This window comes from Eulemur rufifrons, chromosome 3 (assembly GCF_041146395.1).
Source record: "Eulemur rufifrons isolate Redbay chromosome 3, OSU_ERuf_1, whole genome shotgun sequence".
Lineage (NCBI taxonomy): Eukaryota > Metazoa > Chordata > Mammalia > Primates > Lemuridae > Eulemur > Eulemur rufifrons.
This window is the reverse complement of record NC_090985.1, coordinates 8,717,743-8,744,875: the sequence shown is the minus strand read 5'-3', so window position 1 is coordinate 8,744,875 and position 27,133 is coordinate 8,717,743. Positions and strand designations below refer to the sequence as shown.

General features: G+C 38.9%; 1 protein-coding gene across 1 annotated transcript in view; it reads left to right on the top strand.

Annotated features, from left to right (window-relative positions):
• Positions 1 to 27,133, top strand: part of AGBL1 (AGBL carboxypeptidase 1) — a 439,634-nt gene that overhangs the window by 300,865 nt on the left and 111,636 nt on the right. Inside the window, 2 exon segments of the mRNA XM_069465752.1 lie at positions 12,414 to 12,543; positions 25,836 to 25,967. Coding sequence (XP_069321853.1) covers positions 12,414 to 12,543; positions 25,836 to 25,967 — 262 coding nt within the window.

Below are 27,133 nucleotides of genomic sequence, written 5' to 3'. Positions count from 1 at the left end.
GAGACCAGTTTGTACAACATCTTGAATGTCAGCCAAAATAGTTCACACATAGGTAATGAGAAGCCACTGAGACAATTTGAATATAAGTTTGGAATTCTATCAAATTAGAGGAGAAATATTATGCAAGATAGATAAAAACAGTGAGGAGGGAATTGCTGCAATCTAGATACAAGGTGATAAACCCTGGACAATTTTTCTCCTTCTGAATTTGTATTTCAAAGGATAAAACCTTATAGGATACCTCCTCTCTTTCTCTCCTCCCTTGTGTATCTCTCCCACTTTCTCTTTTCTTTTGCATGTATTTACCTAGAATTATGGGTTTTTAAAGGAGAAGATCACCTTGGATAGAGATCATCTGCTTTTTAAAAAAAAAAAAAAAATTTAAACAAATGACATCTCTTAGCCAAGCAAAACTAAGATCTCAAGTGTCAAAGCCAAGACTAAAGCTCAATTTGTTTTCAAATTTCCTCTTTAGCACTATGAGTGTTATCCATTTTCTCCTACTAGGACTTCAAGGAAAAGGAACTTCAGACTTTCCGAATAATTCTTCTCATTCCTTTTACCTAGGGTGGTATTGGCAGTCAGCATTGATTTCAGGGGATGGAGTGAAGGTTCCCTAGCTACTTAAAGCCTCAATCAGCAGAAATTATATCTCTACATCTATGTTCTTTGCCCCAAGAAATGCATCTGGATTTTATTATTCACCAGAGTTAAACACATCGACATCCTTGGGAAAAAGTAGAAGAATCACCTTTTCTACCTCTACTGCCTAGCAGGGAAGGGAAGAGTTGTTACTCCCTAGAGACACCTTTTGGCTTGATGAACTCATCAGGGAGATGTAAATGTCCAGTCTTCTTTCTGGTCTGTATGGAAACATCACCTTAATATGAAAGAAGCGCCTGAGACACAGAAAAGGGAACACGAGCCATGAATTCTTTCCACCCAGGAAAAGAAACATGAGGTCTTATGGTTCATTAAAGGACCCTAATTTCTAAGCTTCTTTGGGAGATCTCAGCTGTAAACTTCTTTGTCAATTTTGCATTTGGGATAGGAGAATGGAAGTCCCATTGCAACTTTATAAAGAATAGTTATTTTTTTGGTAATGGTTTTGAAGATTACATGATTTTTTTTTCTATTAAATGTTTCTCTCCAGCAAGGAAAATACCATGACTTTTAATGCAAAGCAGACTGCAGCAGCACAGAGGCGGCCCTGGCTGAGATGGAGATGATCCGGAATAATCAATATTCCATGATTAAATCTGTTGAATTGACAGAAAAAAAGAACTGCAGTTTTAATTTAGATATTGACTGTCCAGAGGAAAAGAAATATTCTGACACCAGTAGAATGGGGAGTTGAGTTTCCTTTATTCCTCAGATAAAGATGAATTCTTTGCCTACCACCTGCTGATTGCTGTGCTGGGTTGGTGCTAAGAAATTAGCAGAACAAGACAGACGTGATAGCTGCCTTGAGATCCCTCTTGATAATATTCCCCAGAATGCAGATTCCTAGAAGGCCTTATTCGCTGCTATAATTTTCAGGACAAGAATAATACCTGACACATAGTTGGTGTTTTAGTTGAACAATAAATATTTGGTAAATTAGTGAATAATATTTTTGTATAACACTCTTGTCTTTTGAATATAATTTTGTATCTTACACCAACTTGTCAGATATAAAGAGGAACATTAATTTTACATATAAGAAAACTGGAGACAAAGCTGTCAAAAGATTTCTAAGGCTTGTAGTCAAGTCGTGGCATTGGACTCACAGGTCATCAATTTTTAAAATGTGAAGCAGTGAAATCCTTTCTTCAAACTAAATTTGAGTCCAGAGATCAATGTGCAAATCACACAGAAGCTGAGATGCATGGGTTCATGTAGCTGTGGGAGGCATAGACCCTTTCTTTCTACAAGTTTCTTCCCCACTTTCATCCCTTGGAACTATTGGATATATCATGCTGATGAAGTGGTTAAGACCTTTGTTCCTCTTACAAGTACGCTCTTCTGTATTAAATAGTTTTCTCTTGATTCAGAAGCTAATCTAGTTGTGTGACCTTAGGTAGATTGCTTGACCTCTCTAAATCTCTATTTTCTCACCCACAAAATGGGAATTGCAATTAAAAATGCCCATAAGATTGTTATGAAGATTAATAGAGATAACACATATAAGCAGGTAACAAAAGGCATGGTACAAAATAAGTGTTCAATGCATGTTAGCTATAATGGCGGTGGTGATGATGATCATGGTGGTGGTGGTAATAATGGTGATAAGGGGAAAGAACAGTTTCTGACACTCACCTGGCCTAAAACAAAAGGATGAAGTGGGGCTCATTTTACACATGGTGGTAAGAACTTTCAATATTAAATGAAATATAAAAAGTATCCATTTTATTTTACATCTTAGCTGTGATAACTAAGATAAAAATAAATGTTGAGAATAACGTATTCTTGCTTTTGTGGTGTCAAAAAGAATTTGTTTTGCTTTTCAGTTGGATTGGATTTAACAAATATTTAGTGAGCACAGTTCATTTATGACATTTAAAAATATATAATAAGTGCCATTTTATTCTTGTTAATGTAAGTTCATTAAATAATTTCTATGTGTCAGGTACTCTTTCAGGCTCTGTGGCTCAGAAATAGGCAAAACGCTATCTTGTCTTTGGAACTTCTGGTGGAAGAAATAAGTAAGGTAATGTGAAATAAGTAAGGTAATGTAAAATAAGTTCTATGGCACAGGTATCTTCAAATTACTTTTTAAAAATTGAAAATGTCCATATTTCTCTGGTCATTTTGCTTGTCTGAGTTTTTTGTCTATTAAAGATGGCTCCTGGGGAACAATATTCCCTGGGTTCTTGAATGTTGATAACACTTTGTACCTCATTATAGTTGAAGGTCAGTTTGGCTGGATATAAAATCTTTGTCTCACATTTTCTTTCTTTAAATATTTTATTTAATTCTTTGAATATCCCCATTCAATTTTCTTTTGAAGCATTGTCATCAAAAAGGATAATCAAATTTTTCCTATGTAAGTCATATCTTCTTCTTATCTGGATTCCCAATGAGTTTCTTTTTCTTTAAAATCTAGTAATATTACTAGATTATGTCTTGGTGTTGGTTGGTCTGGATCAGTATTTTCAGATACATGACATACTACTTCAGTATGTAGTTTTTATTATTTAATCAAAGTTTTCTTAATATAGGTTTTAGAATTTGTTCTGATTTTTTTTTTTAATTCTTTTTCAGGGCCTACTGTTCTTTGTATATTGGATGTTCTTTGCCTGTCTTCAATATTTGTCACTTTGTTTCAAATCCTTTTTATCTCTTTCTTCATTTCCTTAGGTTTAAACATGTTTTTCGTTTCACAATTTTCTCTGAAGGCATTTTTGTCCTATTTATTCACTCTTGTGTTCTTTCTAGGCTAGGTTTCATTTATAAATGATATTTTCTTTTTCTAACCATTTATTGAGCTGTCACATCCTTTTTGAGTTTTTGTACTTATGTAATTTTTCATGAATTATAGAATTCCTTCCTTTTTCAAATTATAACTTTCAAAACTACCTTAAATGTTAGCTTTGAAGAAATTCATGTTTGTTAAAAAGTTACAATAATAGTATAAACATTCCTGTGTATTTTTCACCCAGCTTACTCAAAAGCTAACGTATTACATATCTATAATATAATGATTAAAACCAGGAAATTAACATTAATACACTACATTAATTACTCTGCATACATTATTCAGATTTCACCAATTGTCCCAAAATTGTCCTTTTCCCAGGATCATAACATTGCATTAGTAGTAACGTTTTCTCCATCCCCTTGAATCTAGAATAGTTCCTCAGTATTTTTTTTTCTTGATATTGACATATTTGAAGAGTACTTGTCAGTTATTTATAAAATATACCTTGATTTGGGTTTTTCTGATATTTCCTCACAATTAAATAGTGATTTTGTATTTTTTGGCAAGAACACCACACAGGTTAGGTTGTTCCCTTCTTGGTATATCATATCAGGGGTGCATGAATTCTGTATATCTTATTTATGGTGATGTTAACTTTGATCATTTGGTTCAAGTGGTATCCTCTAGGCTTCTCCACCATAAAGTTGCTATTATTCCCTTTGGAATTAGTTATTATCTTGTAAGGAAATACTCTAAGTTTATGTAAATATTCTGTCACTCACCGTACTTTCACATACTAATTTTAGCATCCACTGATGATTCTTGCTTACAACAATTATTACTATGATGTTTGCTAAATGATAACTTTTCAATTTTCTTTTATATTTACTAATCTACTTATATATTTACTAATTGGAATTCTACTGAAGTGAAGAGCTATTGCTTCTCCCCGTACATATTTATTTATATCAATATGGACTTATGTGTATTTAATTTATTCTATGGATTATCATATATTACTATTCTTATTTATTTTATCAAATCTTACCATATTTGGCCATTGGTGTTCCCTTAGAATTGATTTCTGTGTCAGTTCAATGTGTCCCGATTATTCTTAAGTACTTCTTTACTTTCTGGCACCATGATAGATTCTATACTAATATTCTTCCTTTCCTGCCCCACCTCTGAAACCAAGCATTTCTCCAAGCATCCCTGACATTTTTTTTATTGGATAATGCTACTTAGAAATTGAGGTATGGTTATTACATATGTTTTTTTGCCACTAGTTACTTTTTTTAAGTCCTTCCAGTAGACAGAGCTAGGAAATGGATGTATGAACACATATACACATATTTATATCCATTTCTTTATCTACCTATCTGTCTATATAAAACCATGAGTTCATGCTAATACCTTTGATTCCAATACAACATCACAGAGTTAATTCCTTATTTGTAATTCCTTTCTGTGACTGTGAGAAACCTGGTTGTTATTATTCATAATTGATTTACTTATTTACTCAATCCTAATAATGCATACAAAGTAGTTTTAGAATTGCTAGCTCAGAATTGCATACTGCTGTGAAAAACAAATTTGTATCTTGTCCTTTTTGTATTTAGCTTTACAGTTTATAGTGAAAATGTTGTTTTCTAATGTTACTTAGGTCAATTCTTTTCTTTTTACTTCCTTCAGTGTTATTTATTTGTCATAAAGTTTATGTTCATTTATAAATGTTTTGTAATCCATATGGATTTTCTCCATGGTTCTCTCCTGCTTAATTATATTTACTTATTTCTATGAGTATTTGAAACATTATCATGGTTACAAAAGCTGGAACTACACAAGAAGGTGTGCTCAGAGAAGTGTCACTTGCCTCTCATCCTTCCTTCCTCATTCCCACTTCGCCCATTCCTTAAACGAGTCTTATTGATTTCTGAGTTATTCACATAGATTTTGCATAAAGGAATAGATGCATGTATATTTTCTATCCTCTTCAATCTTACATATGATATTTTATCACTTAATTATATATTTTTTACCAATTAACTATATATTCTAAAAATCACCACTCCGTATCAGTTCATAGAGATGTTTCTCTTTTTTTTTTAACAGTTGCCTAACATTTCACTTTGTGAATGCACTGAATTATTCAACTACTCTTCTATATGGATATTTACTTTTGTATGCTAATATTATATCCTTTCACCTTACTGAATTATTTTATCATTTGAGTAAATCATTGGGTTTCTAGGGTTTTCCAGGTAGCTGTACTATTATCTGCAGATAGACATAGTTTCATGTCTTCTTTACCAATTTGTATGCTTTCGATTGATGTCTCTTGCCTATGTTCATTGAATAATACTTCTGATTATATGTTTTAGAATTAATACTTTTGGAGAGAGGGATCCTCATTACCTTATTCCTGATCTTAGTGAAAATTCCTTTAGTGTTTCTCCATTAAATGCGATTCTTCCTTTAAGACTTAGAATTCCTAACTTGAGGAATGTGTGAGTCTCATTTATAATTTTCCATTCTAACAACTTTTTGTGAGAATGAATAAAGGATTTAAAATTTCAGAAATTACTCTTTTTCATATCTGGTAAATAATATTATGTTGTTCAAAATGTTAGCTAGTTGCATTAGGCGACTTTAAGTGATTTTTGGCTGGCTGGCCTCAGAATTCGTGGCACAGCTTAAGGTTTCACTGTTCACTTGCATGTATGTTTGACAAATCCTTCCCAGTAGTTCTTGGTCTCAAGACATCAGAAACCTTTACATTAGAGTGTTGATTGTTTCAAAAGGAGTAATACTTATTTTTATTGAGTAGTGAGTTTTATACAGGCTCAAGTGCTGTGGAAAAATGTGAATTAACTGATTACATATTCGTGATTAGTACAAATCATATTGTAGGGCTCCCTTTATATTTGTAGCCTGGCTGGCTCACCCCTTAATCTGGTCTGAGCTGATCTCAGCTGAAGTTGTCCTGATCTTGTAATCATCTGAATTGTCCCTTGGATATTTGAATGATATTATGAAACCAGACTTGTCAAAATAACTTAGAGAAAACACATTTTAATCTTACCTCTATTGATTTTCAAATTAAAACATAAGAAAGACTAACATAATAGTGGGAAAAATAGGGCAGGCAGGTGTGTATGCAGTGGGATCGCTCCAAGCTCTAGGAGCTGGCTCTGCTCCAGGTGAGATGCTGGAAATTCTAAATACCATGAATTCTAGTTCCTGGAAGGGTGGTGACAACATATTTCTTTATGAAGTCCACGATTCCTTAGAAAATGTTAATTTTCTGTCTTTCCTGAAGGTATAAGATGAAGCACTGCTTCTTCACTTTAATGTGCATACAAATTCCCCTGGGATCTTGGTAAAATGCAGACGAAGAGGTAGGGCCCAAGTTTCTACATATGTAATAGACCACCAGGTAATGCTTTGCTCCTGGTTTGTGATTACACGTTGAGAAATAAGGGCAACTAGTTTAGATTTAGACTGACCTAAATGTCAACCTTGTATAATTTCTTTAACAGAGATGACATCCGAACCCAGGTCAGTTCTTCTGGCCCATCTTTTAAAGACTTCAGCTTTCCCATTCCTTGCCTCTGGGGTAATCGTGCCTCTGGTAACCCAGTCCCGGGTTCTTGGGGATGTGGAGGAACACCTGGTTTGATCTCTTGTCTTCCCCTGCTCTCTCAATTATTGACTCTCTGAGCACGTTGTGTGACAGAAATATCCTGAACGTTATAATATGTCCCTGGCACCCCTAGTTGTTTCGAGCTTTAGAACAACAGTGGCCTTGAAGCGAAGTTGCCTTTTGTTTTTCCCTCTGTCTTCTTTTTCTCCATCCAAGCAATGTTTGTTCGAACAGCTCTGGGCCAATAGTGCCCCATGCTGTTCTGTCCTGTTCTTGAAGCTTTCATGCATCTCTTTGCCTTTATAGATATTCTCCTCCTGCACTCACTGCCTCCTGTTACTAGGATGTGTAGTGAATGGTGAAACTGCTCGCTAAATCTCAGACGTGCTGTCTCTCTTTAGGCTGCATAGCTTGTTGTGTTGGAGGCACTATATTACCAAGCCTGGCATTATTCATTCAGTTTGATGGGCACCATCTCTACATTTTTTCAGTCATGGATGGATAGGAGATTTTTGAATCATCTTCTATTATGATTGCACCTTTATAGATTCTCTTTTGGGAAGTGACTCAGTCTTCGTTATTCTTTCTCTAACTTGTGGTCCTTTCTTAGCTTCAGGAGTCCTGTTAGTTCAGGGTATGTTTGTTAAGACCCTTGGTTGTATTACTTGTTTCCCAGTTTCTGGGTGATCCCTGTTCTTAGCAGATAAATAAGATGCCCAATTCATGTTAAAAGAGTGATTTTTAGTGACATCATTTCCCTTTAGAGTGTCTGGCCTTTAATGTTATCCTTTACTCAAAATATCATGCAGTTGGTGGCTTCTATTCAGTGACCTCTTAGCTAGGACTGCTGCTACCGAATCACACTTTGACAATTTCAGCTGAGGTGCTTTTGTTTGGTCATAACATGATCATGTTTTCTGGAGATCAGAGGCTTTTTCTTTTTTCTTAAGGGAAAAGATTGTCCCACAAAAAAACTTCAGTTTTAAAGGTTAAAGACTTCCTAGACATAACCTGCAAAGGCCTAAAAAGATCAGGCTGACAATGTGTATATGAAACAATCAAGGTGAAGATAGGGACGGAGGTGCCTGAGCCTGAGTGGAGTAAGAAAGCTCCACCTCAAAACACCCAAAGTCAGTGCAAAACAATTCATCCCAGTTCTGGTTAGGAATCTTAGTTTTGCAGCAACTCCTAGGATTGGGGGATCTAGATAGGGTGATCAAACATTCAGTTTACATTTGCTGAAGGGTTACATTCAGTTTACATTTGCTGAAGGGTTTCCTGGGATGCAGAAATTTCAAGGCTAAAATTGCAACATGCCTGGAGAGATTGGGTATTTGAGCACCCTAGATGCACCCTGGAGACACGTTGTGCACATAATCTTTGTCTTAAACTAGATTGTATTTAAACTTAAGCTTTAAAAAAGAGGAAAACCAGTTGGGTCAAATGCCTGCACCTGTGAATACCAAAAGGTAGTGGATGCTTTTGTTCTGTAAATTTGCAGTTTTTAGTGGGGGAAAAATGTTGTTATCCCTTGGTATTTGAGGGGGATTGGTTCCAGGACACCCTTCCCTGCAACTGCAGATATCAAAATCCATGGATGTTCGAATCCCTTGTAAAAAAAAAATGGTATAGTACAGTTGGCCCTCCATATCCGCAGATACAGAGCGCCAACTGTAGCAATGATCACCACTTTATTCTTCTTATAAGCAAAGCAAGACTTCAAACTCTATTTGAGAGATGACTGCTTTTCAGAAATTATAGGCACTGAATTTATTGCCAGCCAGTCATAGCTGTCCATCTGCTAATTCTCTCCACATAGAAGGAGCAGCTGTCATTTCAGAAATGCTACAGGAGATAATAAGATGGGGTGCGTTTCATCTTCAAATGCTTAAAACAAATCCCCGAGAAAAGCAGCAACAGTTCCTCTGACTGTACGAATCTCTGATATTATTAACACAAAATGCCAAATGGATTTGGAGATTGGAAGCAAATGGATTTGCTTTAAAAGTAAAAATGCTCAAGTTAGGTATGGTACATATCGTAATAATCTGCAATTTCATAGATATAGGAACTGCCAAGGCCATAGACACACATAGAGATGTTCTCAAAATCATAGCCACACGTAGAGTGCTGAGGAGAAATACAAACACATGGGCTTCCCAAAACCATACAACCTATATATACCAGTGGAATAATTCATTGCCTCCAACCCTGCAAAACAAACAACAAAATTTGCCTCAAACTAAGAGTTTTCCTAACTTCTGTATGTCTCACATGGGCCCAATTTCGCTCTAAATCTATGTACTTAGATAATCTTAGATGACATCCTCCCTCCTGCAGTGTTTAACAGCACAAATTCCAATCAGCAATCTCTACTGATTATTCCTTTGCATTTTTTATTAAATGAATTCTTTTCTGTTCAGCCCACTGCCTCTACCCTTAAGTGTGCTCAGATCAGCTGGTACTGACCACAGCCTCTTGTCTGGGGTCCTTAGCCACGATTCTTCTCCTCTGCATTCAGCCTGCGTATAACTACCTGATTATTCTTCATACAGAAAAATGTTAGGATGAGATGAGAAACTAATGACACAAAGTTATGCTACGCATCCCTCATCATTACAGGTGTAGATGAAGATGTAGATGTGGATACAGATGTGGATACAGATGTGAATATAGTCATGGACACAGACACAGGCAGAGTGAGAGTTATGCAGATATTTCTCCATGGAGATATTTGAAGTAGATAGTATTTCATTTGCTCTTTAGAATAAACCTGGAAGAGAAGTTAGGAATATCTATTTTTTTTTTTTTCAAATTTGAGAATAGTGACTCTCAAAGAGGCCCCAAATCCCATACCTGGTGACAGCTGGGAATTGGAACTAGGTCTTCTTATCTAAAACTTGGGCTGCTTCTGGTTTCTGTACAGATCTTTATTTTTTCTATTTTTGTGAATTATAATCTAGGATTATATTTCTGCTATGTGGTAACCTATGAGCCCTTTCCATGGAGATAGTGCCCCTGAACTTGGTTTCCATGGAGCATGGGGAGAGAAGATGTAGAGAGAGCTGATGTAGAATTGCTGGCTACTGGACATATACAGTGCTCACATTTTCATTTATATAAACAGAAATTCTTTTAAAGAGGCTCAGCTGATTTTATCTCAGTCAATGTTACAAAGAAAAACAAATCCCTGGTTGATGAGAATTCAGGTCAAGGCAAGGAGAATCACAGAGCAGTTAAAGAGAATCCTGAGGCTCTGGGATGTTGTGCCTGCAAGAACCTTGATTTGAGAAAAGAAATTCCATTTAAACACAGAAGACATGCTCGGGAACAAGTCTGGGTTGCTTGTTCCTTTCTGTTGCTATTGGCATTAAATATCTGCTTCCCCAACTAAAATTATATATATAGAAAAATTAGCCGGGTATGGTGGTGCATGCCTGTAGTCCCAGCTACTCGGGAGGCTGAGGCAGGAGGATCCCTGGAGCCCAGGAGTTTGAGGTTGCTGTGAGCTAGGCTGACGTTATGGCACTCTAGCCCGGGCAACAGAATGACACTGTGCCTCAATAAATAAATAAATATCTGCTTCATATTTTGCCTTCATCCTTGGTCCCAGGCAGAACAGATAAACCCTATTTCTAGATGTCATTGCCACTAAAAAGAGGAAGGGACGAATCAAAGCAGAGAAATAACCAAAAAAAAAAAAAAAAAAAAGGTAGAAGGGAAGATGCACAAAACCTACCATTTCTCAAGTCAAAATATTTTAATGGAGAAATCGGGATGAGTGATTAATCTAAAGATTTTCTGTTTCCAGTGAGCTGTCAGGGGGTCTGACAGGCAGAAGGAAGCTAATATTTAAAGATAATTTCAGAAACATGGAGATGAAAGAGTGGTGAAAGAAGGCTGAACTTTCTTTCTTCTACCTCCAAGGTTTATAGAAAATAGTGTTAAAAAACAAACAACAGAAAATGAATCTGATTCTACATTTAAGTATTAGTGTATTTATTTATCCCAAACTATTTACTCGGTATCAGCTCTGACACAGTTAGGATTTTGATGGTGACCAAGAGACTGTCCTTGCTTCCAGAAAGTTCTTAATCTAATGGGGAAGGCAAGAGAAGTGAAAATAAAACCCCATCCAAAATGGTTTCATAAGGGCTCTGACTAATAGGATCTCAGGATGCTTTTGCAACAAATAGCAGTGGAATGCAATGGACTGGAAAATCAAGGGAAGTTTTCCTGCTGGGCTGTTCCCCTGAAAGCTGGATAGGTAGGAATGGATGGAGAGGGGGAGTCCCAGCAAGGGCCAGCGGACACAATTGCTCAGGGGGAACTGTGAGCAATTATATGGAGCTGAAGTATAGAAGGACAAGGGTAGAGGGCTGGGGTGGAGGAGGGGAGTGTGCTGGAGTGCTAGTGAAGGAGATGCTGTGCTGATCCCCCCAATCTGTGGCACTTTGCTTGTTAACCCTATTGAGTAAATACCATCTTAGCAGGGCTGCTGTGAACCTCTCCTGTGCATGGGCTGCACTGGTCATCTCCAGTGGGCTTTTAGGAGCACACTACCTGACAACTCAGCATCTCAGTTCCCTCCCTCTGAACTGCAGTCAGTGCTATCACCAACCAGCTAGGTCACCTTGGTAAAGTAACTTGGAACTTTCCAATATGAACATTTTCACTCCTGAAATGAGGGACTATATGATTCTGAGCTCACTCTAGCTCTCATATACCCTGATGCAATCTTTGACAAAAGGTACTGTGATTCTCCAGGTAAATATCAAGCTTTCTGTGTTCTCCACCTGGCCAGGGAGGGAAGCAGTGTGAAAAGGGAAAGGACATAAGGGTTAGAGGCAAATAGACCCAATGGAAAGCGTAGCTCTTGGTTAGGCGATTTCAGGCCATTTATTTAATCATTTCTAAGCCTCAGTCTCTTCATTGGGATGCACTAATATCTACCTGGCAGAGTTATTGGGCCAGCTGGAAATATCATATATAACACACCCAGTATGATAGATTGACCTCAGCTTACTATTTGTGGAACTGAAGGGCCCAGAGCCTAGAGAAATTTATTGAATGTATTTTCCATGAGTGTATATAATGGGGAGCTACATTTCTCAAACTTCATCTTAAAACTAACCCAATATTAAGTCAAATATGGTTTCTGGTTCTGTCTGTGGCTGTGAATAATCATGGCACTTTGGGAGCTTAAACAACAAATCTGCAGTTTTCTGGACATCTGGAATTGATGCCAATTGGGCAGAAGTCAGAGGGAAGTTGGATTCATTAGTTTAATTGTCTGTCTTGTGGAGCTTTATTTTCTCAAGTAATTTTCTTCTAAATGTGTATTTATTTGTGTATGGTTTGTTCCTGCAGTCACAGATGCTCACTGAGGGGGGAAGATTTGAACAGACAGTGGCTGTCTCCCCAGGCCCATCTCCAGCCAACCATCTACCACGCCAAAGGACTGCTCTACTACCTGGGCAGCATTGGCCGGAGTCCCGTGGTGAGTCACTCACTTCCCTCTGCCTCCACACTCTTGGCTGGTTCCTTTTACTTGCCAGAAGGCAAATTATACTCTGCCAAGGCCAAAAACTGAAACCAAAACCAAAAATAAAGGCCAAAGACCTGCGTAGGACAAGCTCAAATGGAGGATGTACTGATTTCCTAGGGCTTCTGTAATGAACTACCACAAACTGGGTGGCTTAAAACAATAGAAACATAGCTCACATTTCCAGAGGACAGAAGTCTGAAATCAAGGTGTTAGCAGGGCCATGCTCGCTCTCATGGCTCTAGGGAAGAGTCCTTTGCTCATTCCAGCTACTCATCAGTGCCAGCAATCTCTGGCATCCCTTGGCTTGTGGCAGCATAGCTCCAACCTCTGCCTCTGTCTTCACAAGCCCATCTTCCCTCTGTGTGTGTCTGTATCCCAATTTCCTTCTTGTAAGGACATCAGTTATTGGATTAGGGCCCATCCTAATCAAATATGGCCTCATCTTAGCATTACTATATTTGCAAAGACACTATTTCCAAATAAGGTCATGTTCACAGGTGCCAGGGATTAGAGCTTCAACATATCTCTTTAGAGCACACAATTCATCCCACAACACAGGCAAATAATCAGTTCAGTACTCATTGGTAGAAACGGGGCAAGAAATTATATTTTATCTTATTTCCTAGGCCTTCATTTTTCTGAGATTTCAGTTATTGGACAAGAAATAAAATGTACATGACTATTAAATAGTGTTTGGGAAAAATCCTCTAGATGTTTATATCCATCTTCAACTAATACTTAATACATTCTGAAGATGATTCTAGCACTGTTCTAAGTAGTTTATTCTCGCAAGCCACTGGTACTATATAATTTATTTAAAAAACAGACTATTTGAAATCAGAGGACTTGGTTTGAGATAAGAAAAAGGAAATGGCACCAAAGTAACCATATGAAAATGCTCATTTATTAGCTACAAACTGTGAACACACCTGTCTGTAAACTGTGGAGGGGCATATATCCAAACTTAGAGTCCTTACTTTACCTAAGAGACTTAAAATAGGGTGGAGAAGCTGACATATTGGCCAAATCAAATAATTGTCTCTACTATTAATCACTTTTTGAGCATCTACTATGCAATCCAAGAAACAGCATATTCAATAAATATTTAATGACAAAATGGATGCATATGTAACATAGAATATTATTTAAATCTCAAAAGAGATTAAATAAAGTGATTTCTATGAGGTCACCCAGAGTGTATAGCAGAATTGTGATTCAGTTTTGATGTGTTTTTCTACCCTGCAACTCAACCTCTCTTCATTACTTACTCTTGAGAGAGTGTGCCAGGGGTCCTGAAGACTATCCTCAGGTGCAGTGATTTCCTAGGATGATGCATGGAACTCACAACACCATTATATTCACAATTGTGGTTTATTATAGTGAGAGGATACAGATCAAAATCAGCAAAGGTCAAAGGCACATGTGGCAGAGTTCAGGCGAGACAAAGTGCAAATTTCCAGATGTTCCTCATCCTGTGGAGTTGTATAAACGGTACTTAATTCACCAGCAACAATGTGTGTTGCCAACCAGGCTCACCTAAGCCTCGGTGTCCAGGGTTTCTATTGGGGGTCAGCTATGTAGCCATAGAGTGCCCCACATGGCTGACCTTAGCTACTTAGTCTCCAGCCTCTCCAGGGGTAAAACTGATACCTCATGGCCCAAGACTCCCAACAAAAATCATATTGTTACCATCAACCACTTGGCATGACCCACATCCTCAGGTAAAGAAAGGCATTCATCCAGCAGAATATTCCAAGGGGGTAAGGTTCATTTCCCAGGAGCCAGTCAAGGAACAGAACTTTCTAAGAATGTGGAAGGTTTGAACATCCTAGACTTGCTGAGTTAATCCTTTACTGCACAGAGAGCAAAGCACATTCTTTTCTCTTAAGAATCCTGGTTGTGCACTGGTTAAAATGTACAATATTTTCATGTTGATCTTGCCCTCCCTCAATCCTAGAAGGGACTGTTATCTCTGCTATCTATCCACTGGAATTGAGCTCATGGCCTGCATAGCAGGGCACCAACCTCATGGTCAAAAGTTGGAGAAAGGGTGTCTCTCTGAGTAGGAAGCTTTAGGCTCCAAGAGGAGAGAGAAAAACTTAAAAGGGAAGAACTCCCTACCTGATACGCATTTAAACACACACACACATTCAACCCACAACAACACAGGATTCTCTCTGCTCTGACAACCTCTAATTGAAGAGCAGAACATTTATTTTAAAGCATGACAGGTGAAAAGCTTGTTTAAAAATATAAATAAACATTAATTAGCTGTAAACATGACAGCCACAGACTTGTTTCCTGCTGGGACCATCTGAGAGGTGGGTGAGAAACAGCTGAGTACTAAATGCTATTCACAGTGTTACAAAGCTCTCTAACGGGTTTAACATCACCTTTTAGCTACCTACGAAGCTATATTGAATCAGTCTCCTGCTAGCAGCAGAAGTGCTACCACTCACTCAGTACACAGGCCTGTCCTGCACCAGGAAGATTTCTACTGCAGTAAGATTGACTCTTGGGCTATCTGTTTGGAGATTAACTGTGATTCTGCTCAACCTCTAGCTTTTATTATTAAATAAATTATTTTGTGAAGCACTGGGAAGGCACTGTATGGTTGCTAGGAAATCTCACCTGTTCTAGATGCTAGTCAGGCATTTGCCCATGAGCGGGTGGATTAATATGAACTCCCAGAACCAATGAGAATGTGGGGCTGTGAGAGAAAGCAGTACACTGATACTGCTGGGGATTTCTAAATACCAGAGAAATCAGTTAGTTTATAGGCAACATGGCAATATTCACATATTGTTTCATCCATCCACCTAGCTGGGCGGTCATCCATTTGTCCCTTCTCTTACACCATGTGTGTGAAATTGCTGTGCTAGGTGCCAGGGATACAAAGCCAATTAAAAACAAAACAAAAAAAGGATTGTCCATTTCTTTGAGGAGCCCATAGTTTACTTTGATAGAAAGTAGAGTCAGATGTAATGGGTGCAGTGTGCACCGTCTGGGGGATGGACATGCTTGAGGCTCTGACTTGGGCGGGGCAAGGGCAATACATGTAACCTAAACATTTGTACCCCGTAATATGCTGAAATAAAAAAAATAAAATAAAAAAAAGAAAGTAGAGTCAGATCTGCAAAGAAACTAGTGTTGTACAGAACAGTAAACATTGTGACGAAGGCCCATGTGCAGTGTTATAGGAGCAAAGATGAGGGGTTGAGTCATTTTCTCTCAGGCTTATGGAAAAGCTGGAGAGCGTGGAGGTGCCATTTGAGCTGGACATGAAGGATGAGGCAGGGTTTCCCCTGGACTTGACTCTAGTAAGACTGAGAAATATTTTTTTCCCTCAAAGGATCTCTTAGATCATCTGCTTTGTAAAATTGGAAATCCAAGGAGTTTTCTATGATTGAGGTCACTGCACAGTATAAAAGAAAGCAAGCTTCTCATTTAACCGGTGGCAGGTACTCATATCACAGAGACCGTCTTGTGACTCCTTTCCCATGTTCTTGGACCCGGATTTCCTGTCTCTTTTGTTTGTTAGAGAGCTTAGATCTTGCATCCAAAAGCCCAAACACATAACAAATTTTGGTATATTCATACATTGGAATATTATTTAGTAAACAAAACCAAAAGTCAAAAAAACAAAACAAAACAATGAACTCCTGATATAGTCAATAACATGAATGAATCTCAGAAACATTATATTGAATGGAAGAAGCTAGACACTAAAGACTACATACTTTATGCTTCTATTTATGTAACATTTAAGAGCAGTAAAAGTAATTTATAAAGATAGAAATTAGAACAGTTGCTGCCTCTGGGGAAGGGGATTGAATAAAAAGGTCCAGGGGGCAACTTTCTAGGTTAGTTGAAATGTTCTATATCGAAGAGTTAGTTACACCAAAATGCGCTAAACTGTGAATTCAGGATCCGGGCCTTTCATTCTAGGTACACATTTACCTAAATACAGAAAATTAAAAACAAATCAGAGCAAAGTCATGGAGATTTAAAATGCAACTAGGAGACAAAGGGGCTCCCCCAAATAAGACTGACCAACATAGAGACATGCAAGTCAAGTCAGGGAAAACATCTTTGCCAGGACAGAGTAGAAAGGTTGCGGAAGAAGATCTGTTTAGAAGTCAGAAAGATCCAGCCAGAGAGAAGGCAGGTAAGTGGAGAAGCCCAAAGAAGCAGACAGGCTCTACAGGCAGCTAGCAGGAGGCATTGAATCTGTTTCTCTTTGTGAAACTCCCCGTAAGAGCCAGGAAGCAAGGCTGGTGGCTGAGGGGGCGGTTGGGCATGGCTTCGGAGTGAGAGAAAGCCCTTAGGCTGTAGCACGCTTGGGGGAAGCTAGTGGACAGCTTCTTTTGAGCTGCCATGTTGCAGCTGGCCTGGCCCTTGTGCTGCTGCGAAGAAGAATTGGGGCTTCACAATCAGGAGAGGTATCGATTCCTAGCCTCTCGGCTCTCCCTGTGTGAATGCATGTTGGTAAAGGGATTTCAGTGCTCTTTGAAGAGCTCATTGATTTCCATTTACAACCCACACAAACTGGGCTGCCTTCTGCCAGGGGACAGGGCAGGCATATTTTGGTTTTGTCTTTCTCTGGGGCCCAGTGGAATAGAATTTTTAGCTACTTAAATGATTTTCCTGGTCTTATTTTGTCCCTCTGGCCTATGTTTTTTAGTTAATCAGCTTCTTTTAAAAGAGACACAAACGGAGAGAGAAGAAAAGGGATGGCATGTCCCTTCCTATAACCCTTGTCTCCAAGGACCTCAAGGTATTTTATACACACTATTTTGTCTCCACTTTATTCCTTGGAAGTGGTAGAAGAACAAGTGTTGTTTTTGCTCATTTTCATTGACTCATGCTAAGGTACTAAATAAATCTAGAATTTCACTTTTTTGGCATTTGAGGATATGGTAGAAAAAAACAAAAACCTTGCTTCCATAATGGGAGGAAGGGACAGAATTCCCATGGAGGTCCTAGGTAAAAAAATTTAAATTTGATTTTATATTCTTTTATTTAGAATCATTTTAATGCTATCCAAATAAACATTAAACAATGCTTCTTCAATGTACCAGAAACTATGCTTTGTGTGTATTTTTACTGACACAAATAATCTATATTTAAGTGAATGCTAAAGTTTCTCGGATAAACTTAGTTTGAAAAGCAAAGGGCATATTTTTCTTTTTCCCTTGCTAGTATCTTCAATGTAGCTTCTATGCATCATAGGAGCCGAAAATCTGGGGTCTTCCATATGCTGGATAAAAGTACATATCAGATTTTTCAAAGAAATCTAAGTAAATTTCTTATTTTTAATTTTTTTCTGGGAGGGAGTGGGCAAGGAGGCGGGGTGCAGGGGAAAATAGGAGAGTAGTTGCCTAAATTATGTTCCCCTTCAGCCTTTGTGAAGGTGCCTCTGCCCAAAGCTGGGAGAAATGGTAGGAAGGCAAGAAATACGTGGAGACAGGGCCAGAGGGCCTAGTTTTGCCATAAGGCTGTTCTCTGTGAAGGAGGGCCGGGGTCAAAGCTGAGGCTTCTGATGCAGACACAGAAGGGGCCTGTGTGTGTCTGAGGACTGACTCATGAGTAGAGCAAGGTAACAACGGTCTTGGCCAAGGGCCTTGGGTGTAGGGCTCAAAGTTCCAGTTCCAGAAAGTGGGGGTTGCCCCGCCCCGAGCAAAGCACAGTCCAGCCCTGGGGATTGAGGCAACTGACAGCTCTCAAAGATAGGAATGCAAATCAGGCAACTGAGGCAAAACCAAAGCAAGCCTCCTTACATGGACTGGGCAGGGTTGGCAGTGGGTCAGTATTTACTGCCCTGACCCACCCCAAGGGTTTACCCAGGCAACTTAGAAACCTGTTATAGGTCAAAAAGCCTAGTCTAGATCCCACCTTCTGGTGAAGACAGGGGGCCCAATAGCCTGTATGCTCTGATTGAGTTTAACACACAAAATGAATAGGTGAATGCTTCTACCTTGAGACCTTCAGCACCTGCACCTGAGTGAGACAGAAGGCAAAGGCTTCACCCAGGGACTATGTAGAATGGTGGCATCCAGGTTGCTGCTTCTCTCCCTTCAATATGTAAAACGGAGGAAAAGAAACAGTTTGAGCTCTGGAGAAAGCTGCCAGGAACACGCCGCACAAGTGCCCTCTCAGGCGTTAAGCTGACTGCTCAAGGAGGGAGAGCCGGCCAGAGGTGGAGAGTAGAACACGCTGAAAGAAGACCTCAGGCTAAGTCTGGTTGTTCACGCTCAGACTTGCTAATTGATAGTCTTGTTATATTGCTATTCATCGCTGATAGATCAAATGTTTTTAAATGTTTTGTTTTGGAGAATTTTGGAACCAGACTGATCAGATTTGAGATATAACACATCGCTTTATAATGGGTAGCCACAGACAAGTTGTTTAACCTCCTTTAATCTTAGAAGTCGAATCTCTGTAAAATTGGGATGATATCCTCCTTTCAAGACTTTTTATAGATTATAGATGTGTGTAAAATCTTAGCACCGTGACTGGCGCATACCAGGCATTCAGATAAATAGTAGGCGTTAGAATTATTACTTACCAGAAGGATGTTAGATACAAAACAAAGCCACATACTAGGCTACATGTTTTTATGTTGATTTACATGGGCTCTTTCAGTGTAATAGAAATATTTTGGAAAGAAGGATTTTATAATACACAACACTGGAATGGCAGAAAACCTCCTCCAGCATTTTACAACATATAATAAAAGGTCCCACTGTGGACAGTCTTGTGAAGAGTTGGTTATTGGTGCATTCTGCTGGGTTTAATGTGAAAATTGTCTCCACAAATTAGCTAGTGGAGGGAGCAAAAACTATCTATAAGTAAATGCTGCTTTTCTGAGGCCCTGTTGGAACATTGGCCCACAATGGCCCAATTTAAGTGAATGTCTCTGACTTTGAGAACGGGAATGGAGCATAAAACCCCCTTGCAGGTAGTTACAGGAATAAATTCTGCACGTGCCCCCCTGTGGTTATTCTCAAAGGGATATTGCTGATAACTCAGATGAAACGCTTGCTAGGGAGAGCAAGGCTGTCAATAAGAGGTCTGGAAAACGGGGTCTTGCAAACTGGGCTCTTGGAAGGTAATTGAACATGTCACCAATGTTATTTCCTTTATAGAGATGTTAACACCACTCAGGAACTTGGGCTGAATGCTGTCTGCACGATGCTGCACATAAACTGTAATCTCCAGGGCTTTGGTGAGCCTTGGTTGGTTTAATTGGAAGCATTGTTGTTTTGAGTTTCTATCACATTCTCCAGAATATGTCTCCTCCTGACTCCGGCCTCGCTTCATCTTCCTGTGGCAATGCATAAATAATGCAGAGGTTTGCTGCTGGGAGGCAGGAATGAGACCCAGATGTCAGGAGTGGAAAACACAGCAGCTTAACGCTGGCAAATCAGAGCCGTAAACACAGTCAGGAATTAAGTGAGCCATGGTGGGGTGGGGGACAGCTGAAGGAGCTGTGTTTGAGATGGAAGGGGTAACTTCTCAAACAAGGGGCCCAATTAACTTGCAGAGGAACCAGAATAGGACCAAGGGAGGGAGGGGAACAAAGGAGAAGGCATGTGAGGAGCATAGCAACGTGGTCTTGTGATCAGCCTCTTTGCTGAGCAAGAAAGGATGGAACTCACGTTTGCATGAGTTAAATTAACCTTGCAGTTTAGCTCAGACAAGAATGGATTGGAAAAGGTCCTAGGGAAATGCATAATCCAATCCACACCATATACTTCGCTAATGAAGAAACTGAGACATAGAGAAGGCTATCAGTTTCGCCAAGGGCCAGAACTTCAAAAGTAAGCACTCCAGCACAAACAAAGCTAAATGAAACTACAGAAAACCTTCAGATCTGCATTTCTTCCTATGTTCCTTGACTTGAGGAAAAGCAGTCACTGCTCATTCACTTAATCCAGAGATCCAGGTATTATTCTTAACCTCTTCCTCTCTGAGCCTCTAAATCCATTTAGTCTCCAACTCCTGTAGATATTACTTCCTTACTCACCAACTTCCTTTCTTTACATACTTACATCTGCTGCCTTACGCTAGTTTCTTGTTATCTCTCTTGCATGGTCTCAGTCCCTCTGATCGTAACACTTCTATTCTAATGATCTGATCGGGTTGCTCCTTGCTCAAACCTTTAAAGCCTCCTTCACCCATCTTCGACAAAACATCCTAACACCCTCAAATGGCATACAAGTGCATTGATGATCTGACCGTTGCCCACTGCTATAGATACCTGATTAATTCTCCTTTTACTGTATGCTCTTATTCTAAATTATTACGATTCCTCAAACCTATAGCTCCTTCTTCCCAATTTTCCATTTGCTTAGATAGTTCTCACTCAGTAAGATTCATCTTAGGTATAAGGTGCCTTGGCAATCCCAGAAACACCACATTGCATGCCTTGAAGGCATGCCATTGATTTGGGGTGCAGTGTGAGTGGTGCCCCTTAGGGGTGTGCAACATGCCCTCATGTGGGGTCCCTAAGAATCCTGGACTTATGTCTACCTCAGCTCTCCTCTGACTGTACTACAATGACCTGTTGGCTCCTGAAAGAGGCAATACAGAAATGAAAAGTGTTTTAAAACATTGCCTCTGGGTTATGGAAAATTGGGGTGTAAAAATTTTCCCACTTATTAGCAGTGCAAACTTAGGCAAGTTACTTATTTTATCTGAAATTCAGTGGTCTCAGCTGAAAAACAGGCATAATAAAAGTACCTACTTCATCGTGGGATAATCTATATTAAGTTTTCAGCACAGTACCTGGAGTCTTCAATAAATTAACTATTGCAGCTATTATTGTTGTTGGTATGGGGAATGGTACTGTGTTATATTAACATTTTAGTTTCTCCTGCCACATAGCAGGCACCTAGTTAATATTTGTTGAATCAATTGATTAACAAGCAAAATAAACCTGTGGATATTGGAGGGTCCTAATTGGGCATACTTCCTACTTATCTGGTACAGAATTTTACTGAAGGAAGTATAAGTATTAAATCTTCCAGGAGGAAAGAAAAAGCTTCTTCAACTGAAATAACGTGATAATTGTCTTGTAATTGCCCCCTGCAATTTGGAGGAATACATGTTTCTTATAATTAAGAGGCATTTATTTTTAGGGGCAACATTTGAGCAACAAGCAGAACAATGTCTCCATTTTCTTCGTTCTGAATCTTCAGAGGCCACTAGAACTCCCAGGGCTTAGCAGTGCTCATTCCTGCAGGCGAATAGGTCTATAATTTGTCATTTACCTCAGCTTTCAGAGTCTGTAAGAATCTGAAGGAAAAAAAAACGCACTCTCTTCTTTAGTTGAATTCAGCATTTAAGGAGCGCCTGTCCCCAAGTAGGAATAGCTTCTTGCTTTATTGAGAAAACTGTTGCTAAGACACAGTCTTAATTTGTTTGCACACTTTTCATAAGAATGGTGGGTGTTTATTCACAGAGAGAAACTGAGGTGTAAGAGGTAAAGGTGCATAGGAAATTCATTATGGTAGAGAATTCAACCTAAAACAATTGTTTCATTAGTTCCTCTAGACTAGAGATTTTCAAAGTGACCAGGGGCATCGGCATCACCTGGAAACTTCCTGGAAGTGCAAATTTGGGTGCCTAATGCAGACGTACTTGAATCACAGCATTGCTGGGGCGTGGCTCAGCAGTCGCTTTAACAAACTCCAGGTTATTCTGATGCTTGTTAATACTTGGGATCCACTGCTCTAAAGTCTAGAATAGAACATCATTCAAGCCTCACAGATCAGTAGGAATAGTAACTGAGGAGGAGTTTTTGGCAGTTGGAAAGTCCTGGGATAGCCTCACCTGGGGCAGGCGCCTTGAAAGAGGATGCTCATTTTCTTTAAGACCCACCACAGCTACTCAATATTGCCTCCTGATCTCATAACTAGAATTAAATACCAGTATAATCCTGGACGATAACTACGCACCATGACCCAGGAAGAAATAGCTGCATACCAAAAAAATTGCAAGATGTTGGTAATATATATCATCAGAAACCTGGGAAACATGTGTAGGAATGGATTCTAAGGGTGCTACACTGATAAAGGAAGAATCTAACACTGGATTTGGCTAACTTCACTGATACGAGTGTATGATGTGGAGATTCTGGATTTACTTTGTTAGCCTGAGCAGCTGGAGGTGGATATAACACCCTAATTGGTTGGTTGACTGAACCTTGTGCTGAACACTAGACTACATTTAGTGAAGTCAAGATGCTAGAGCTTCCCTGGCATAATGGGGAGGAGAGTGTGCAAAGTCTCAGGGAAATAGAAATGTGTACTTGGTTTCATCTTGGGAGACTCACACACCCATCTCCCGCCCATGAGAGACGTTCCCTCCACTAAGCAGTGAGACATATATTAGTGAGGGGAGCATCTTCATCCTTGAAGAGCTGTGTAGTTGCTCTCCTTTGACAGCCAGGTCTACAGGGAATGCTACCACTGAGGTGAGGGGTCTTTGATTTTGATGGAGATTATGAAATCCCAGAGTAGCAGAGTCCAAGTGGTAGCACCTAACCACCAAAGACAAGATGAACACATCAACCAGCACATCCCTCTTTATCTCAGATAATATTGCTTGTTCTGATGTCTACTTTATCTGATAATTATTAATAATACAGCTATCCCATCTTTCTTTTATTCAGTGTTTGCATAGTATATCTATTTACATCCTTTTACTTTAACCTACCTCTTTATATTTAAAACAAATTTCTTGTAGACAGAATATATTTTATCTTGTTTATTTATCCAATATAATAATCTTCATCTTTTAATTAGTGAGCTTTGACCATTTACATTGAATGATAGTATTGATATGTTTGTACTGAAATCTACCATCTTGCTAGCAGTGTTCTATTTGCTTCATCTGTTCTTAGAGTTTTCTATCTTTTCTGATTTCTCTTGTGTTAATTGAGCATTTTTATGATTCTAATTTATCTCCACTATTGAATTATTATTTATGCCTCTTAAAAAATGTTTTGGTGTTGCCCTATTCTTTACAATATCCATCTTTGATTAACCAGTGTCTACTTTGAGATAATATACTACTTTCTTTATACTATAAGGACCTTATAACTGTATATTACTAATTTATTTCTTCCATATTTTGTGCCATTATTGTGATAGATTTACTTTTGCATATGCTGTAAACATACACTACATTGCTACTATTTTACTTTAGACTGTCAAGTGTTATGTTTTGGAAAGGTCGAAATAAAAAAAGAAGAAAAGAATACTTTATTTTTCCTTCATGTGTTTCATTTCCAGTGCTTTTTCTGTGCTTTGATTCAAAGAGACTGACTTTTTGAGACCAAAATGATCTTTGGGCCCCCAAACTTCTACGTCAGGAATCAGAGAAGAGAGATGTTTGGACTCAAAGAGAGCCCTATTCTCCAGTGGCCTTTTTATGTGTGGCCCAGAAGGATAAAGGAAAAATAAGCACCTCCCAAGGGCAGAGTAAGGATCTATAGAGAAAAAATCCAAGAGAGCTCCTAACAGGGAACAGAACCAGGGTTTAATCAACCAACTGGCGGTATCCAAAGGATATAGACACCTCACAATGTCTATCCATGGGCATTTCAGAAGACAAGTGACTGCTGTGTCCATCCCATCCAGCCCTTTCAAACCTGAAGGTTACTGGGGATATGGTTGCTTCATTTAACAATTGTATGTGGATGTGTGGAGAGCAGGTAACTTGCCTTTGTGGCGATCAGGAGGAGGTGCATATAGAATATAGAACTATAACAGAATCTTGGGCTGAGAGTCTGGTACTGAGACAGAATAGGCTATTCAGGGGTATCTCATTTGGGGAGGAGTTGAGTGTATTTTGTATGCGAAAGGGAGGGAAGCAAATATTTTAACTAAGTAAACAGATTATTGTAGCACTTAGCTTTGTTGTGTAACAAACCACAGAAAAACTTAGTAGCCTAAACAAAACTATGCATTATTTCTAATGATTCTAAATGAGAAGCATGCAGGTAAATTAGGTTATTCCTCTAGTCTGAGCCGGCTGGTCAGGGCTGGATTTTCTAAGGTGGATACGTTCACATGTCTGGTGGTTGACTTGATATCCGCTATGTCAGGGGGAATGACTTTGCAGAGTCTCATTGTCTAGCAGATTACCCTATGCTTATTCACACAGCAGTTGTTGCAGGGCTCCCAGGAACAGCCAGACAGCAAACAACCTCTTTATAATCCTCAGCTTGCATTGCATCATGTCTGCTCATTCTTATTGGCCAAAAGATGTCACACACCTAAGTCCAGATTCAAGGGGTGAAGAAATGTATTCTACCTGTTGATGAAGGTAGAACATAGTCTACTGCAAAAAGGGATGTATACAGGGATGGGAAGAATTTGTGGTCATTTTTCTAGATTTTATGATTTTTCTCAATTATTAGCATCTCTCCTTGTAATAGGATTTCACATCACTGCCCTTTGCCATGTGACTTGCAGAGCCTTCCTGTAGGAGGAATCTACTTCCCCACCCCACTGATGATAAAACTGGTTATGCAACTTCTTTTGACCAATAAAATGTGAGCAGATACGATGTCTGCCATCTTTCAGAGGAAGATTTAGGAGCCATTACATGATTCTACCTTTGAGTTTTTTTCCTTCTGTCACAAGATTTTATCATGTTCCAAATTAGGGCTTCCCCATTAGCCTGGATGCTAGAATGAAGAAGACACACAGAGCAGAGGCACAGCTGATTTCTAGCATAAATGAACAATAACCCTTTGTTTGATAAGCCATTGAGTTTTGGTGGTCATTCTTTACCACATCAGAACCTAGAGAAAAATTATAGTTACTTATTAGCATCTCTTTTTGTATATTTAATCTACTTTTAAAAAATAGATCTTTACTATTGACTTTTTAAATTATTTAAAGCCCTCATATATATTTTAAAATGCCCTCCTTCCCCTTTTCTTTTCCAGCTTTGACTCCATCTCCTCCCTAGTCACAAGTAAATTTCTCAAAAGAGCTATACATTACTCATTTTTCTTCACACCTGTTCACCCCTAAGACCCCGATGATCTACATTCTTCCCTGAGAACTGAGTCAGTACAACTCCTGCTGGAGTTACCAATGATGCTTACATGGCTGGTTCTGCTAACTAAACAGTATCTATCTATCTGAGAAAGCTGACATTTTAAGCATTTCAGGAACCAATGGACCTGACCTGGATTTATTTTCTCCATTGTTTGGCTATTGTAGGTCTTCTGTGATTTCCATGGCCACTCCCAAAAGAAAAATGTGTTCCTTTATGGTTGTAGCATCAAGGAGACCTTGTGGCAAGCAGAGTGCACGGTGGGCACATCTACTCTCCTGGAGGACGTCAGCTACAGGGTAAATCATTGGGGAAGAATGACACAAGACATACTGTGTTCACATTCTTACCTTTGAGATCTGTGCCTCACCAATTTTTCTGATAAATGAACATTTATATTATTTTAACTATAGGATTATAATACAAGCAGGCTGGAGGCATGTGTAACCTCTCCACATTTTTGGTGAATAATGTCTTACTACCTGGTTGGTTTGCTCTGTTTTCTATGTGATATGATATATACTATAAAGGGCATCAAAACTGAAGACAGGAGACCTCATTTTAATGACTTTGCAGTTAATAACTATGTGACTGTGAGTCATGGACAATACCTCTATGAACTCCCATTCTGCCATCTGTAAAGTGAGGAGAATAAAAATACTGCCTCTGTTACATAGTTTATAGGAGGAACAAAATGATACAAAATACAAAAGGACCCAAATAAATATGAAGGGATGAACAAATCTAAGCCATTAGACCATCCACATCCCTCCGCATGAGCAGTCTATGAAAAGCAGAGCAGTAACCCATGGAACCTTACTCTATTTTACCCACGTTCCAGTGGTTAGAGCTCAACTATTCCTCCACAGAACCACATAGGAAATTAAGGAGTAAGGAAGGCAGGATAAAGAAAACAAGCTGCTGCTTGCTGAGAATCAGAAAAAGGTAGAAGAGGCAAAGTTGCTCAAACGCAAAATAAAAATTGGTGTTTGTTTCAAATTTATGCAGAAAAAGGAGAAACATTATGATGGTACCCACATCTCCTAAATCTATTTTTCTGAGCATGTTAATTTTCTGTGCATGAAATAGCATCCTCCCCAGGGTTAAATGATAGCACTAAAAGAAGTAAAAATCCACCACACTACTCTTTCACCTTGCAATGCTTCCTCATTCCCTGAGCTTTTCTCCACCTTTTTTTTACCTGTGTCTACCAGAAACAGACTGCTGCTGGTCAGCTCAGTTACCTCAAGGCTTCCATAGCAGAACCAGCAGCTTATCCTCAATAACCTATTTGCTTTAAGGCTCAACCAGAGTGATGGCAATAAACCATAAGATGCTTAACTGCTTAATCTTACTTAGAAAACTAGTTTACTAAATCAAAATATTCATCTGGGCAGCTCATGTTGACTTGTATAAAATTATCTCTTATGTGTGATACATCTTGAACTAAAAAAACTTACATAAC